A 13,541-nucleotide genomic window follows, 5' to 3' on the forward strand; every position below is an offset into this window, starting at 1 on the left:
CTTCCATATGAATGCATTTTCAGCCGGATAAATAATCCCATCAGAAAAGATAAAGATTAATGATATATTTATCATCCAATGACAAGAGCTCCACGCTACACAAAGATCAGTATCGAGATGCCAAATTGTACTTGATGAGATTACAGAACACTAGGAAATAAAATGTTACTATTACACTGTCAAAAATATTAATATCATATCAAGAAATGGCATTTATAGCATAGTTTGTATATATAAACTTTCAAAGATGAGCAAATATCTCTGCTGTGGATATATAAATGTTCACACGAGAAGACAAAAAGAACTGCTTCTTATCCAGACATCATATTTATCATGCATGAAAAACACGCTTTCCAATCAGTGAGTCTGAAGAATAATGTGTCATCAACAGTAGTAATAATAATGTCACCATGTTTATAGTAATCTGTGTCATCACTCATGATAAACAACATATTGAGTATAAATCAATGAAGTACATCTAAATATCTAAAGAGGCAGCAGCACGAGTGACAGGCTAATCTAACTCAAAGTGTTTGGCTTCGACATATCCCGTCTGTGTACTGAAAAAAGCAACAAACGTGGTTTTGTGGTTTTTACAGTGTCAGAATACAAGCTTGTATTTTAAGTTATGTACTTTCACATATTCTTCAACCTTTTCCTCTCATTTTTTAATCTAATGCTTACAAAATCTTACTCTTACAAAAATGTATTACTTCATTTAGGTGCCAGAAATCAAAATCCCTTTAAAGCTATCCCTCCATGTTTGCATTTCCTTCCTCTTCCACTCCTGGTTTGGGGCTGGGTGAAGGAGATAGGCTGGGTGCTGCAGGGGTCCTGCGCCCAGTGGGGATTGGGGGCAGGATGGGCTTAACGTTGGACCCTGGGCGTCGATCAGAGCATGGGGACACAGCTGCAGCTAGTTGATCTGCTCCTGGATGAGGGTCATTAGGTGTTTGGCTGGATGGAACGTGGTCTGAAATCAATAATCAATCAACAATCTTTAGAAGTTCAGCAAGCCAACTTTATTATTTTATCATTAGATTTTCTGTTTTTCCCACAGACAGTAAACAAACCTGTTATAACCTGTCACAATTATTTCCAGCTCTATTTTTGTCTCTTTAAGCTTTACTTTCTTTTGATTGGCTGCCCCTCACCTAGCTTCCAAAACTCTTTATTCAAAACGTTAGCTACATTTAATATGAACATCTAATGAAAAAGCACATTTATAACAAAAAGCACATAAGGAACCTTTTAATCTCTATAATGAATGATTTTACCCAAAACCATTCATTATAGAGATTAATACAGCAAAATACTAAAAGATTATATTTTATTTAAAATGTTCCTTCAGAATAATTTTCATATTAAACCACCCCTTCCTTGGCTTCTATAAATATAAAAAATAATTTCTTTCTATATAGAACATAAATAGATACAGACATTTAAACACATCAGATAAAAAAATTACTTAGTAACCTTTAAGTGTTTCCGAAGCATGTCCCATGACTGAGACATGTAGCGGTTCTGCTAAGTCAGAGAAGGCGCCGGCTGAACTGGGCACTGACAAAGCTGAGCTGGTACGAGAATCATCCGAGCTGTTTGTCAAATGCAAAAAGGGACAAGAAGGGAAGACAAAAACACAGAGACAGACAAGCAGTGGAAAGGAAGTTCACATAGTGGCAGGTGTAATGGAGGCAACAACACAAACATATGGTTGTTACACGGGTAATAAAACAAAAAGTGAAATGACAAATGAAATGGGTAGAAGAGCTTCAAAATGAAAGTCAGGCAGAATGTGATGCAAACCACTGCTGCAGAGACTGACAGTATTCAACAGTAATATCAATAATGCAATAATAAGTACTCGGGTACAGATTTTCCATTTACCTAGAAGCTATACAATGTGTATGTATACAAATGCATACGCAAGACTACACAGTTACTACACAATAACAACATGGGAAATAAGCACACACAGGTAAAGACACATCCCTATTAAGAGCAGTGCCAGCAAGGAGACAGATGTCTGGAATCCTGCATAGAATTACTGAGCGAGTGAGTAATGCCTACTGTACACACTGGAGGCATGTATTACTCACACCGCGATGACAGAACTTGCAGATTTTCAACAAGTTTGATGAAACCTGCCTTCTGAAGACAAGGGCCCAGAGGGAACAAATTAATTTTGACAGCACAGGTTTCTATGCATGTATCTTAAATGACTTTTTTTTTTTTTTTTGGACGAACTAAATTGATGGCTCCCATTTGCGTGCACATCACACATATTATGGGGTACCTGATTAAATACTTATTTGCGCAGTACACAGGTTTATTGAGTGTAAGTGTACACACAGGGGAGTTAAATAGCAGCAGAGGCAATAAAATCTGAATTTATGAGTGGGTGTATTTGTGTGTGTGTGTGTCTATGCGTGTGTGGGATGTGTGTTCAGATTTTTACCAGCATGGCTTAAACCTGTAAACTGAGCTGGATAAAAAAAACAAGTAATGTCGTAAAAACTGGCTCTGGGAGTCAAGAGTACCGCTGCTAAGGCCATTTCCTGCTCCTTAATCTTTAGCTCACGGTTGTTTTTAATAAAACTGTAAGACTTCCTCTGGCTTCTCTCACGTTAAAATAAATCAATAAGCCATTTTTATGAATTTACTGATCATGCGCCGAGTGAAATCATATCTAACTTTGATCACTGTATCTGTTATTTTCATACAGTAACATCTGGCCTTACCCACTGTCCTCATGAAAAAGATTACCAGAATCATCATTATGCACAGATGACGCCACTGGTTGAGCAGAACTGAGGAAAACAAAAAGTAAGTAATGATTCAGTGTTTTTCTTCGCCACCATAAGTTCACACACATTACCTTGCAAAATAGTCCGCATGAATAAAATATGCAGCCAATCATTCATATCTGGCAACAGGTGTACTTTAGGACAAGTGAGTGGAGTGCACCTCTAACAAGAACCCATCACATTAACAAACGGTTAGATTCAAATTATTTGGGCACCTGCCACTTCACCCTCAATGTCAAACAATGACTCAAAACAAACCATCAAAGCACAATTGGGACAAGTGGTCCAATTAAACCAATTTGGCCCAGCTCAAAGTGCCCACTTGATATTAAGTAATGGAGTGGAGTGGAGTGCATGCTGCTTGTTTCTACCTTTTGAAGAGCTGGCTGTAAACCCCTGGACTCTTCCCCACTATAGCCTCCCTCACCAGCTGCTCACGCCTCCTAATGGAAGCTAGCTCCTGGAGAACGGAGATGCAAAGAGGGCACAGAAAAGTTGGTGGGTGGAGCGATTAAAAAGCAGAGCAGGAGGGGAGAAAAAAACATGTAAGAAACAAACATAATATTCACAAATTAGAATAATTTACTTGTAGGCTTCATTATCAATACATTTATCATTAGACATCCTGTAACTCACAGTGGAGCTCTTCTGAGGGTGGAGCTCTTTTTGGATCTTGGTAAAATATGATCTGTAGGAGATATCAGAGGGGTCCAAAGCTCTGGCTGAGTGTGATGTGAGTGTCAATCTTGACATTGACACAGGCGACAGTGGCTTCTCTTCTGGATTATGACCTACAAGAAACAGATACTGTCTATATCTGAAGTTTTAAACAGCATGGAACAGAGCTTCTAGACATTATTTATTTTTGAAATCATCAAATATAATTTATAATACTCTACTTTGTCTTCCTGTTGCTTCGTCTGTCTCCATTTCCTTTTTCCTCTGTAACACTAACCCCCTACATTCACTACATTTATGAATCAACTTGGGATTCTATTCCTCCCGCCTGGCAGGTCCATATTTAACATCCTTTGTCCAGCATATCCACTATCCATCCTCTGCACATGTCTATACCATCTGAGCCCTGCCTCTCTAAATTTGTCTCCAAACTACTCAACCTGAGCTGTCTCTCTGATATACTCATTTCCTGTCCGTGTTGTAATTTATAACCCCATTTGTATTTTAGGGGACACTCCATGATTTAGCAATTATACTTTATAAACCTGAGGGAAAGTATGACAATAACAATTGAAATTAATAGCGCTGTGTGAGACCCCTCACATCTTTTAAATTCCTTATTCCTCTGATTTCTAACACAGGTTAATTTCTGGTTAATTGCTTCAGGATTATTATTTTCAGACTTTAAAAAACTTCTTCTCAACCAATGATATTATTATCTTGCAGTTTTTCAGTAATACTTCCTGTCCAATGAAAATGAACTTAATTAACACATGTCAAATTGGTTGAGTGCTCCTTTAAATAATAAAAAAAAAACAAGCAAACAAAACAAAACCAAGACACAAATTAATTAACTGAACTTTACCCGTGTCTTGCTTTACAAAACTGGTGTTGTGACACTTTGGACCTGCTAATGATGATGTTAATAAACAAACACATAGACACCTGTGGAGGTGTTGTCAGGGGATGCTCTGTTGTTGTTCTCTCCCTCCTCCTGCTCCTCTAGCAACAGGTACTCCTTCACTGCCTGCCTCAGTGTCTTGTAGGCATCTTCCCAGTCATCTACTCACACACACACACAGGCACACAGATACACACACACAAAGAAATCTGGTGCTCAACAGAGCCAACGTATCTCCCCATCAAACAGTAATAGATCAAAAGATAAGCGGATGACGACCTTAGTGTAATGAGGCGCAGGCTGGCAGTGAATAAAAGTGATGAGTGCCCGCACTCTCTGTATGTTCATCTCATTAAGAACACCCCTAACATGTCTGAATGCTTTCATGAGGGAATGATAAACACAGCTATTCTGCGGCTACGTGCCTTTAATACATGTGGTAATTGGATTGAAAGTGTAGTTTATGGATTTTAGTGGAGTGTGCTAATCCATCTAATGCTATATCAATGATAGCTGGACTGCACTAAGCCAGGGCATTTTCAATCTTTGTGAGACACTATAATGATGAACAGAGCAATCACACCAAAGGCTATTGGTGGTGCATTGTCACAGTGTAAAGTCTTTTGTGGTATCAGAGAAGAATGATTGCTGCTTTGCTGTAACTAATGGGGATCATAACAAACTAAACTCAACTTCAAATTTTCTGTATTGAAACGGGCTGAAAATGTAGAAACATCTAAATATTTCCACTGGGAATCAGTTAACTGGAATCATAGCTTCAAATTGATACCCATTGAAAATTAATTGTGAATATTTGGAGCACTTTGTACTGCAACAGCTAATTATTATAATACATCTGATTAACCACCGGATAATATTAAAAAGCAATAAAAGCAACATAGTACCACAGGGAATAACATTATCGAAGAATCCTGGACGTTGCCTGTTGGTGTTGGCGTAGAGCTCTATACGTGACACTGCTGCATCCATTTGTGCCTGGGTGTAGAGTCCACGGGCTTTAAGGTGGCCTATGTACTTTTCAGCCTGGGTGGGGATGAGCAGGATGTATCGAGGCTCAAAGTAGGTCTTTTTTAGACTGAAAACACCCTGAAAGAAGAGACAAAATGCCTGCAGATATCCTACTTTTAACACTCTTATACATGAGCTTTCCTTTCACATACCTCCAGCTCCATATGCACGCAACAGGCCAATCCTTCTCTAGCCACATCCTCTACAGCATCTCTGGTAAGTCCGTAACTATGCCCCCCATACTGGATGGTCTGGATAAACTTACCCTGAAATAACATTTCCCAGTGCAAGAGAAGAGAATGAGAGAACATTTTATTGCCTCGCTATTCATCACGTTATTGCAACAGTTATGAGCTCCTAAAATGGGACATATTTGACATACATGCACAATCCCAGCATGTTCTGTCAGGGTTAACAACCTGTAGCCATTATTCCACCTGTGAACTGAACCTGCCCTGACCTGGCAGGGAAAAATAAATCAATCTTTTTGTTACTTTTCACACATGACCTGACCTTATTGTTACTGTTAAGTGGTTGGAAAAACTGATAAACAAATTGTTCCGGCTCTAATATAAATTATATATGAGGTTACTTATTTCTATGTTTTAACTCATTTTATGATGCTTATGTTGACTAATTAAATGCATGACATTTAAAGTCACATTCACTGACTTTTTAAAATCTGCAATAAAAGCAGCAAACTGTCAAATAAACAACCACATGTGCAGCCATTAGCAGTAAACAGAATGGACTCAAAAGTTAGTGTCCTCTTTACCTTTCAGCGCTGCATAGAGTAGGAAATACATATATTATACCTACATTAAGCAACAACACTGAAGAGAAAACTCATTAACTGTTATTCACTACATTTCAAATGACTTTTACTAAAAACTTATATAAGATGTACAGCACTTCTTCCAAATCAAGTCTCACGTGTCCCCTTTCCTAAATAAAGCATCTCACTGCAGTAATTAAAAATGATTACTGGGGTCAGTTTTGTAAGAAGGTATGACAGTAAAGCTGCAAGAAAGCACATTTGAGGACTGAAGAGAGAACTAACACAAGAGAAGTAAGAGTAAAAGAAGTAAAAGAAGACAAAAACAAGCAAGAAAAGGAGGGCCAGACTTCAATAAACCACAGCCTGGCAAAAGAAGACTGGTGGGAGGAGAAGAATGGACAAATCAAATAGAGGGAGGAACAGACTGACAAGTTAACCTCTGTTCAAAAAGACAAAAGGCATCAATATCAGCATCAAAGCGCTTCCTGTGTAAATCACTACCTGACCCAGACCTCTATAAATAATCCCCCACCTCTCTTGCATAACAGGCAGCTTGACAAGACAGACAGATGGAAAAGAAATGTGCCCCAAAACCCAAAGGACTCCACTTTTCTCTGGCTAAAAGAACTATAACTTGTGTATTTAATGAGAGCCATTTGTGGATCCCTCCTGAGGGTGTTTTAAAGTTTTGACCAGTGTCTACTCATTGATGGCTTTCCTTTGATTAGCTTTCACATTTTTTGTGAGCCTAAATTGAGTTATAGGAGATGCTGTAATAGCACATTCTGAAATAAAATTTAATTAACATGTCTATTATATGTTTTCAAAAATGGTCCATTCAACCAACATTTCCACTAAATTATTTTACACAAAAATGTCAGCCAGTTAAACTAAAATCATTCAGCCAAATCAAACTAATTAACACAACTTACTCAACTCATTAAAGCCAATGAAAGAAGTCAATTTGAATGTGACTTCAGCACTAAAGTAAGTCCAAGAAGATTTAATTATGCTGTGGGTATGATTTAAAACACTAACCACATAAAACTATTCCGAGTACACTCGAAATAGCTCAAAATAACTTCAAGCTAACTCACGGTGTGAATCATACTCTGAAACGCCTCCTCACTGACAAAATGGTAATCAAGTCCATTCTCTTCTCCGAAGTACGGCCCCCTTGTGGTGTGAGAGATTCTGCAGTGACAGATACAATTAGAGAAACAGTTGCATAGTTAAGTCAGCTAGTAAGAGGAAAATGAGCTGCGACAAAACCTCTGGCTTTTCAGTCTGTCTCAGACTGTCAAAGTGACTAAAAGTGAGAGCCAGAAATATGTCTTCTGCATGTGTGCTGTATGTTGAAACTTCAGTCACTTCAATATATCAGTGTAAAAAATGTTCTGAAGTTCAGCCAAAGCTACCAATAGCAGTCTGTATTTGACAGTTGACTCTCAATAATATAAGAATAAAATATTTTGGTAGATCATATAAAGTTAAAGGACCCACTGTGTCGTCAGATGTTTAATTCATAGTATTTTTGCAATTTCAAATGTATTACAAAACAAGCGCTACTAATGGGCACTAGCTCTGAGAGCTCAGCATATGAATTATTACTATGTGTGCAGAAGTTTTAAGACTGACCCATAAGCAAAGTATTCGTTGAACTCTTGACACAGTCTGTGAGTCAGCTCTCTCTTCCCACAGCCTCGAGGACCTGTGAGCACCAGCATGGGGTAGGGAGAGTCTGCACTGGGAAGTGTACTGCTTGGAGACAGACATACACACACGAAGCATTCAGAAGTTTTACTTTAATTTTACACGCCCGCTCTTAGCTTCAAAACCAGTTATCTTCCCCTTCCAAAAATGAGCACTGCTTAAGTATAAAAAGCCACAAAGCAAGAGTCACTCCTACAGTCAATATAAACGCGAGCCTCATGGACAGTATGGATGTGCTCCTTCTGGTAAGCACAGAGGAGAATGGCAAATTTACTGTAGCTGCAGCTTTTATTTGCTGATGATCGGGTTTTTTTTAAAGTGCTGATACTTGAATTTTTTTTTTCTTTTAGAGTGTAGATAAACAGGATAAATTGCTGCTCAAGCAAACAACTTTCTTGATATTTTATTTTACAAGATATGTATTGATTGTGGTTAATCATAATCTCTGGATTGTTCTGAAACCTTTGCTTGTAGTGCACTTCCTAAATGCTACAGGCTCTTCCTTGTATGCCAGTAATAATTGTTAATTAATAAACTTATTAATGTTACACGAACTGGTGGCCATGTAGTGCTGAGGATATTAAATAAATGTCAATGTGAACCTTTCATAAAGGACCTGGGGCTGCATCAGCTGATACACTAGGTGGGTTATGTGATCCCTGGCTGCCACCACATCCATAGGAGGGTCATACATGTTTACTGACGACACCTGGTAATTAGAATTAACAATCACAGAAGCAGTTCACACAGACTTTAAAACATTAGGTGAATACATTAGGTTTGTATTATTCATTGCGACAAAAAAAGCTTCTGATAGATTAAACATGTATTTACAGTTTAGTGAACCAAACAGTATTATCTGTTTTGTCTGTTCACACCTTTTCTTCAACAGTGACTGCCTCTTGGTCCAGAACAGTCAGATGCTGAAGGAGGAAGATGACTGCCAGCTTGTAATCAGGTTGCTCCTACCAATTACATTCACACAAGCACATACAGTCAGCAAAGTTGCCTGGCAAAACAGCTTTAGAAAAACAGGAAAGAAGACCTCTGTCATTGACAGTACATTTAAACACATTTAATAGATTATCTCATAGTCAAAATCCTGTTGTAAGTAAAGGGCATGGTTACCTGCACAGGGTTTTCCACCAAACTGAGGTCCCTCAACAGTAAAAGGTCGTGAATATGCTTGCACTCCTGAATTTCACTGACCTGTGAAAAGTTTACTCAGACAGTTCATACAGTGTATTAGTTTCCTTTTGAAATGCCATGAAGTTAAATTATTGACCTTATCTATGATTAAGGTATTTTCCAATTTTGTTGTATCTTATTAAAATCTGTAATGATGGCTTAAAGTACTGAAATGTATTCTGGAAACAGCATTAAACAGCCTACCAATCACACATCTTATCAGACAATGAGTCTGTGATACTTCATCTTAGAATTTAATCTAAAAAGTCTATTTGATTTTCAATATGAAGCTCAAGAATTAGTAACTGCCTATGAGCATGTGGTACTAATGCTGATATATGCACATCACACGTTTAATTCTGAAGACTCTCTCAGATCAATACCAGGTTTTTCTCCAGGTTGAGGGAGCCTAGCAGATGGAGGTTCTCGAGGCCTGAAAGACTGGTGATACGATTCTGAGATAAATCGAGAACCTGCAGGCTCTTCAGGTGCTCTAACCCTTCAATTTTCTCCAGATGGTTCCCCCTCTGCTCATAGAAAGGAAAAGAAAAAAAACATGATAGCATGAAGTTCATTCATATGCCTCTGTCCAAGTGTTAAGATAAACTCAGTGACTGTCTCCAATAAATATTAAGGACAGGTCATGGTTGTTCTGAAGGGTGCCTGAACTTTCTTTCCCATCAGTGCAGAGTTGAGTGGCAGGCCTGCCTCTTCTGACAGGTGAGGACTGACAGCCAAACAGCTGGCCTGGCGATAGCCCAGCACACCAGCTAACTGAAGAACAAGACCTGGGCACACCTCCCTTGTCTGGGTCCCCAGTCTGATTCTCACTCCATTCCACTGACAAAAGTTGTTATCTAGCCGTCTGGCCACACCTCTGCCTACTCTTGCCAAGCATGTTGCCTGGCAGAGGGCTGCTGTCAGCAGGGGTGGGTGACTGTGCTGCTCCCTTGAAGCTCTGGGTCACTGCTGTGATGGGCTGCGTAACAGGCTGGCTGACAATGCCATGCTGTTTTGGGAGGCAGCATGTGAGGAAGAGGGGTCAGTAAAGGGATGAGATGGATGCTGGATGGGCAGGGTCTGCTTGAGTGTGTGAGTGTGTGTGTCTGCTGAAACTGGTCCAGCCTCACTCTAAACACCAGCAGCTGGTCCCAAAGCAAATCTACAGAGAGGGGCAGGCACAGCCAGGCCGATGGGCTGCTGACAATGAGGAAACACTGATAAAGGACACGTGTGCACACATGCAAGCAGAAAAAGAGGCAGAGAGTGAGAGAGAGCGAAAGGGCCTGCTGTTGGACCATATGGTGATTCTCGAACAAGAGGCCAAGGTTTTACTGAATATAAAAGCGAGGCCAAAAACAGAGACATAAAGAGAACACATAGGGAGGGAGAAAAAAGGAAAAAAGAAACAGGTGAAATGGAGCATACATGTGTAAAATATACACAAGCAGCAACAATGTGTGCACGACAGCAGGTAATCTCATACATGTAAACAGAAGTACTGCCAAAAGAGCAAAGGAAAACACAAGAGTTCAGTTTAAAATGCATATTTATAAAATATCTACATTTGAAGTTCCACCTTTTATATATAGAGAAGAACCTACAAGGCAGATGTGTGTGAGAGGCAAACCACCCAGGCCACTGATCCTCGAGATCTTGTTATGTGCAAGGCTGAGATGGGTGAGCCTGCAACATTGCTCAAGACCACTGATCTCACTAAAGCTGTTGTCTGAGTAGAGGCATGTTAAGAATAATACACAACAGGAAAAATATGCAGTTCACAAATCTTCTTTTTTTTAATACATCACAAAGCATGTGTCTGAGAGAGAATGTTTTGCAGTGAGGATACAGTCTAGAACCAGTTTAGTTAGCGATGCATAGGCTGACAAATCCCTCATTTTAGTCATACGGTTGTGGGAGAAGTTCACCTCCTGAAAATAGCAGCACACTGTTAATAAAAGTCAAAAAAGTTTCAGGACATCTTAGTGAAGAAATCCTTCCACTAAATTCACAGAGTATGGAAAATAATTTACTAAAGTTCACTGTCATTCAAGGGCAGTAAATGCCTTGTAAGCATATTCTAACCGACTACAGATGGGCTATGGAAATCCAGCCCTATCTTGAGGGAATAGTGCTTGAGAGTGAAGCCCAAGCCACCACTCAAATGTTATCCTGTCATCTCAAGGACCACCTGTGTTACCTTTAGGTTCTTGGGTGGCTGGAATTCAAAGAAGTTTGAGATTTCATTATAGGAAGCGTCCAGCACGACAAGGTAGGGCATGTGGCTCACGCAGGATAAATCTAGGAGTTGGGGAAAGTTATGAAAATTGATTAAAAAAAAAAACAACAAAGACAGCAAATATTTACATGCAAATAAATGTGCTTTAATCACATCATGGTATGGCATTTTATGAATGATGTCACTGTATAACAGGAAGATAATATTGGCATAAGAAAAAAAGTCACCTTGAATTTTGTTGTGTGGCAGTTCCAGCTTTTGAAGATGGACATAACTGCACAGCACAGATATGTCACTCAGACTGTGACTCTAGAGCAAAGAATACAAAATTAATTTAACCTAATTTTGGCTTGAAATTAAACTATGCTGCTTAATTTAAGGGAAAATTAAGGGGATGCTTGATCATTAAAGTATGCAAAGTATCACAAAGTCAGTTAAAGTTCAGTATTTACAGTTAGGAAACACAGACCATTGTAAAACTATTTCAGCTGCTTTGGTGCAAATGAAATTGACCACAGGTGCACTGGAGAGGCAACAACAAGGCAATCCCCAAAAAGGGAATGATTTTGCAGATGGTGGCCACAGACCATTGCTCCATCTTTATTCTTCCTGAATGATTTGTCTCTAGTTTTGCTATTTGCCAGTGTCCTTGTCATGAGTGTTAGGATAAGACATCTGCAGTGCATTCATATTTCAAAGCTCCTCCAGGATGGAGGAAAAGATTTGCTGTGTCTCCCAGCACTTAAAAGTGTAGAAGAGAAATCCGGAGACTGGCCACTACCCAAGGAGAGCTGGACAGGGCAAAAGGAGGGCATAAACACAGAGAGAGCACCAGTTTTTGCTTCTTTGTGCAAGAAAGAAAAGAAGGTGCACTGCCAGATCCCTACAAAATGACTCCCAGCGGGCTACTCATGTGCATGTTTCTGACCAAACTGTCAGAAACAGACTCAATGAGCATCACATGAGGTTCCAGCATCCTTTAGTGGGACCCATGCTTTCAGTACACCGCCATGCAGCTTAACTGGACTTCGCCAGACAACACTGGCAGGTCCGCCACTGGCGCCTTGTTCTCCTCACAGATGAGAGCAGGTTCACACTGGGCATGTAACAGTCTAGTTGTGGCCTCTCCAGTGCACTTGTTGTCCCATTCATTTGCACCAACAGAGATGAAACTGATTCACAATGGTTTATAATTCTTAGCTGGACAGATTCATATCCCTTAAGTTTAACTATATTGTGCTATATTGTCATGATCAAGTGTGCTCTTATTTATTAACTGTCAGCAAAAGATCATGACTCAATGTCAAATCATTACTAAAGCCTCGGTCTTCATTAAACAGCCAGTAACATGGATGAATGAATTAATATGTGTATCTCACAGGCAGAGAAAGGATGTAGAATGAGTGCTGGAGCCCAGTGCCAAAGCGTCCGAGTTGAAATATACTATTTGAAATCATCTCAGCTGTTAAAACACCATCCTTCTGTAAATAAGATAAACAAGTAAGTAAGGTTTAATTAAAATAGTGAACCCAGCAGGTACAGAATTACAAAGTGCCATAAAAGTAAAGATAACATCATGCATTTCACAAGAGGCCACTGAAAACAGAACCAAGTCCTGAGAGCCTAAAAGCAAAAGCGCACATATTCATGCAGCACACACACACAAATAGACTCTGCTTAGCTCCGTTGTTGATGCAGCTACCACAAATTCCAAGCATTCAACTATTTGACCTTGCTGTGCTGTTTTATTTTCCCAGACCTCTTGTACAAGGACATCTGCTTTACCTGTTGCACAGTGACAGAAACACGAGGATTTATTCAACCTGCGAAATGAACTCACCGTTTCTGCTTCGGCGCAATGACACACGCTGAGCCACATTTTTGTTATGAAAACCATAAAATTGCAATAATTGAATATAATAAGTTTCACACTATATGTTGCTTTTTTAAAAAAAGAAAGTTTTTACTAGTTGACATAGCCTCCTAGCCTTACCTCCATCCCTCCGTTTTCCTCGAGCTCAGTGCAGGTGGGGGTCTCTGCTGAAGCAGCGTCAGTGAGGGACCCTGGGGGGGCAGGAGCTTAGCGACGCGGAAGGAAACTGTTCGCCGGTTTTTCCATTCATTTTTTCATTAAAAGAAAAAACTCGACGACAGAATAACTTGTTAGCAGTCAAAGGGAAGACGTTTACAGTTTAAAAAAACTCTAGT

General features: G+C 39.5%; 1 protein-coding gene across 1 annotated transcript; it reads right to left on the reverse strand.

Moving 5' to 3' along the window:
- Window positions 1-749: 749 nt before the first annotated feature.
- Window positions 750-13,115, reverse strand: lrguk (leucine-rich repeats and guanylate kinase domain containing). The gene is made up of 20 exons (XM_085376256.1): window positions 13,065-13,115; window positions 12,713-12,814; window positions 11,561-11,642; window positions 11,295-11,395; window positions 10,944-11,025; window positions 10,699-10,823; window positions 9,478-9,621; window positions 9,035-9,115; window positions 8,785-8,871; window positions 8,509-8,615; window positions 7,832-7,954; window positions 7,291-7,387; window positions 5,568-5,681; window positions 5,292-5,493; window positions 4,431-4,547; window positions 3,444-3,598; window positions 3,179-3,267; window positions 2,742-2,810; window positions 1,477-1,595; window positions 750-973 (listed from the first exon to the last, which is right to left on the reverse strand). The coding sequence occupies exons 1-20, from the start codon at window positions 13,107-13,109 to the stop codon at window positions 750-752; spliced, it is 2,265 nt and encodes a 754-aa protein (XP_085232382.1). The 5' UTR covers window positions 13,110-13,115.
- Between the last annotated feature and the right edge of the window lie 426 nt (window positions 13,116-13,541).

The sequence above is a fragment of the Diplotaxodon limnothrissa genome, linkage group LG17 (genome assembly GCF_057381915.1).
Source record: "Diplotaxodon limnothrissa isolate DT_005_m linkage group LG17, D_limnothrissa_male_GT1.1, whole genome shotgun sequence".
Taxonomy (NCBI): domain Eukaryota; kingdom Metazoa; phylum Chordata; class Actinopteri; order Cichliformes; family Cichlidae; genus Diplotaxodon; species Diplotaxodon limnothrissa.

What these genes read in the sequence shown, in the direction of transcription:
- lrguk (XM_085376256.1), bottom strand. Translation starts at nt 13,109, where the DNA reads ATGTCCTTGTACAAGAGGTCTGGGAAAATAAAACAGCACAGCAAG. An exon ending in AAATAAAACAGCACAGCAAG is followed by an intron (nt 12,815 to 13,064) that starts GTCAAATAGTTG and finishes TCTTATTTACAG; the next exon opens with AAGGATGGTGTTTTAACAGC. An exon ending in AACTAAACTGGTTCTAGACT is followed by an intron (nt 10,824 to 10,943) that starts GTATCCTCACTG and finishes GCCTCTACTCAG; the next exon opens with ACAACAGCTTTAGTGAGATC.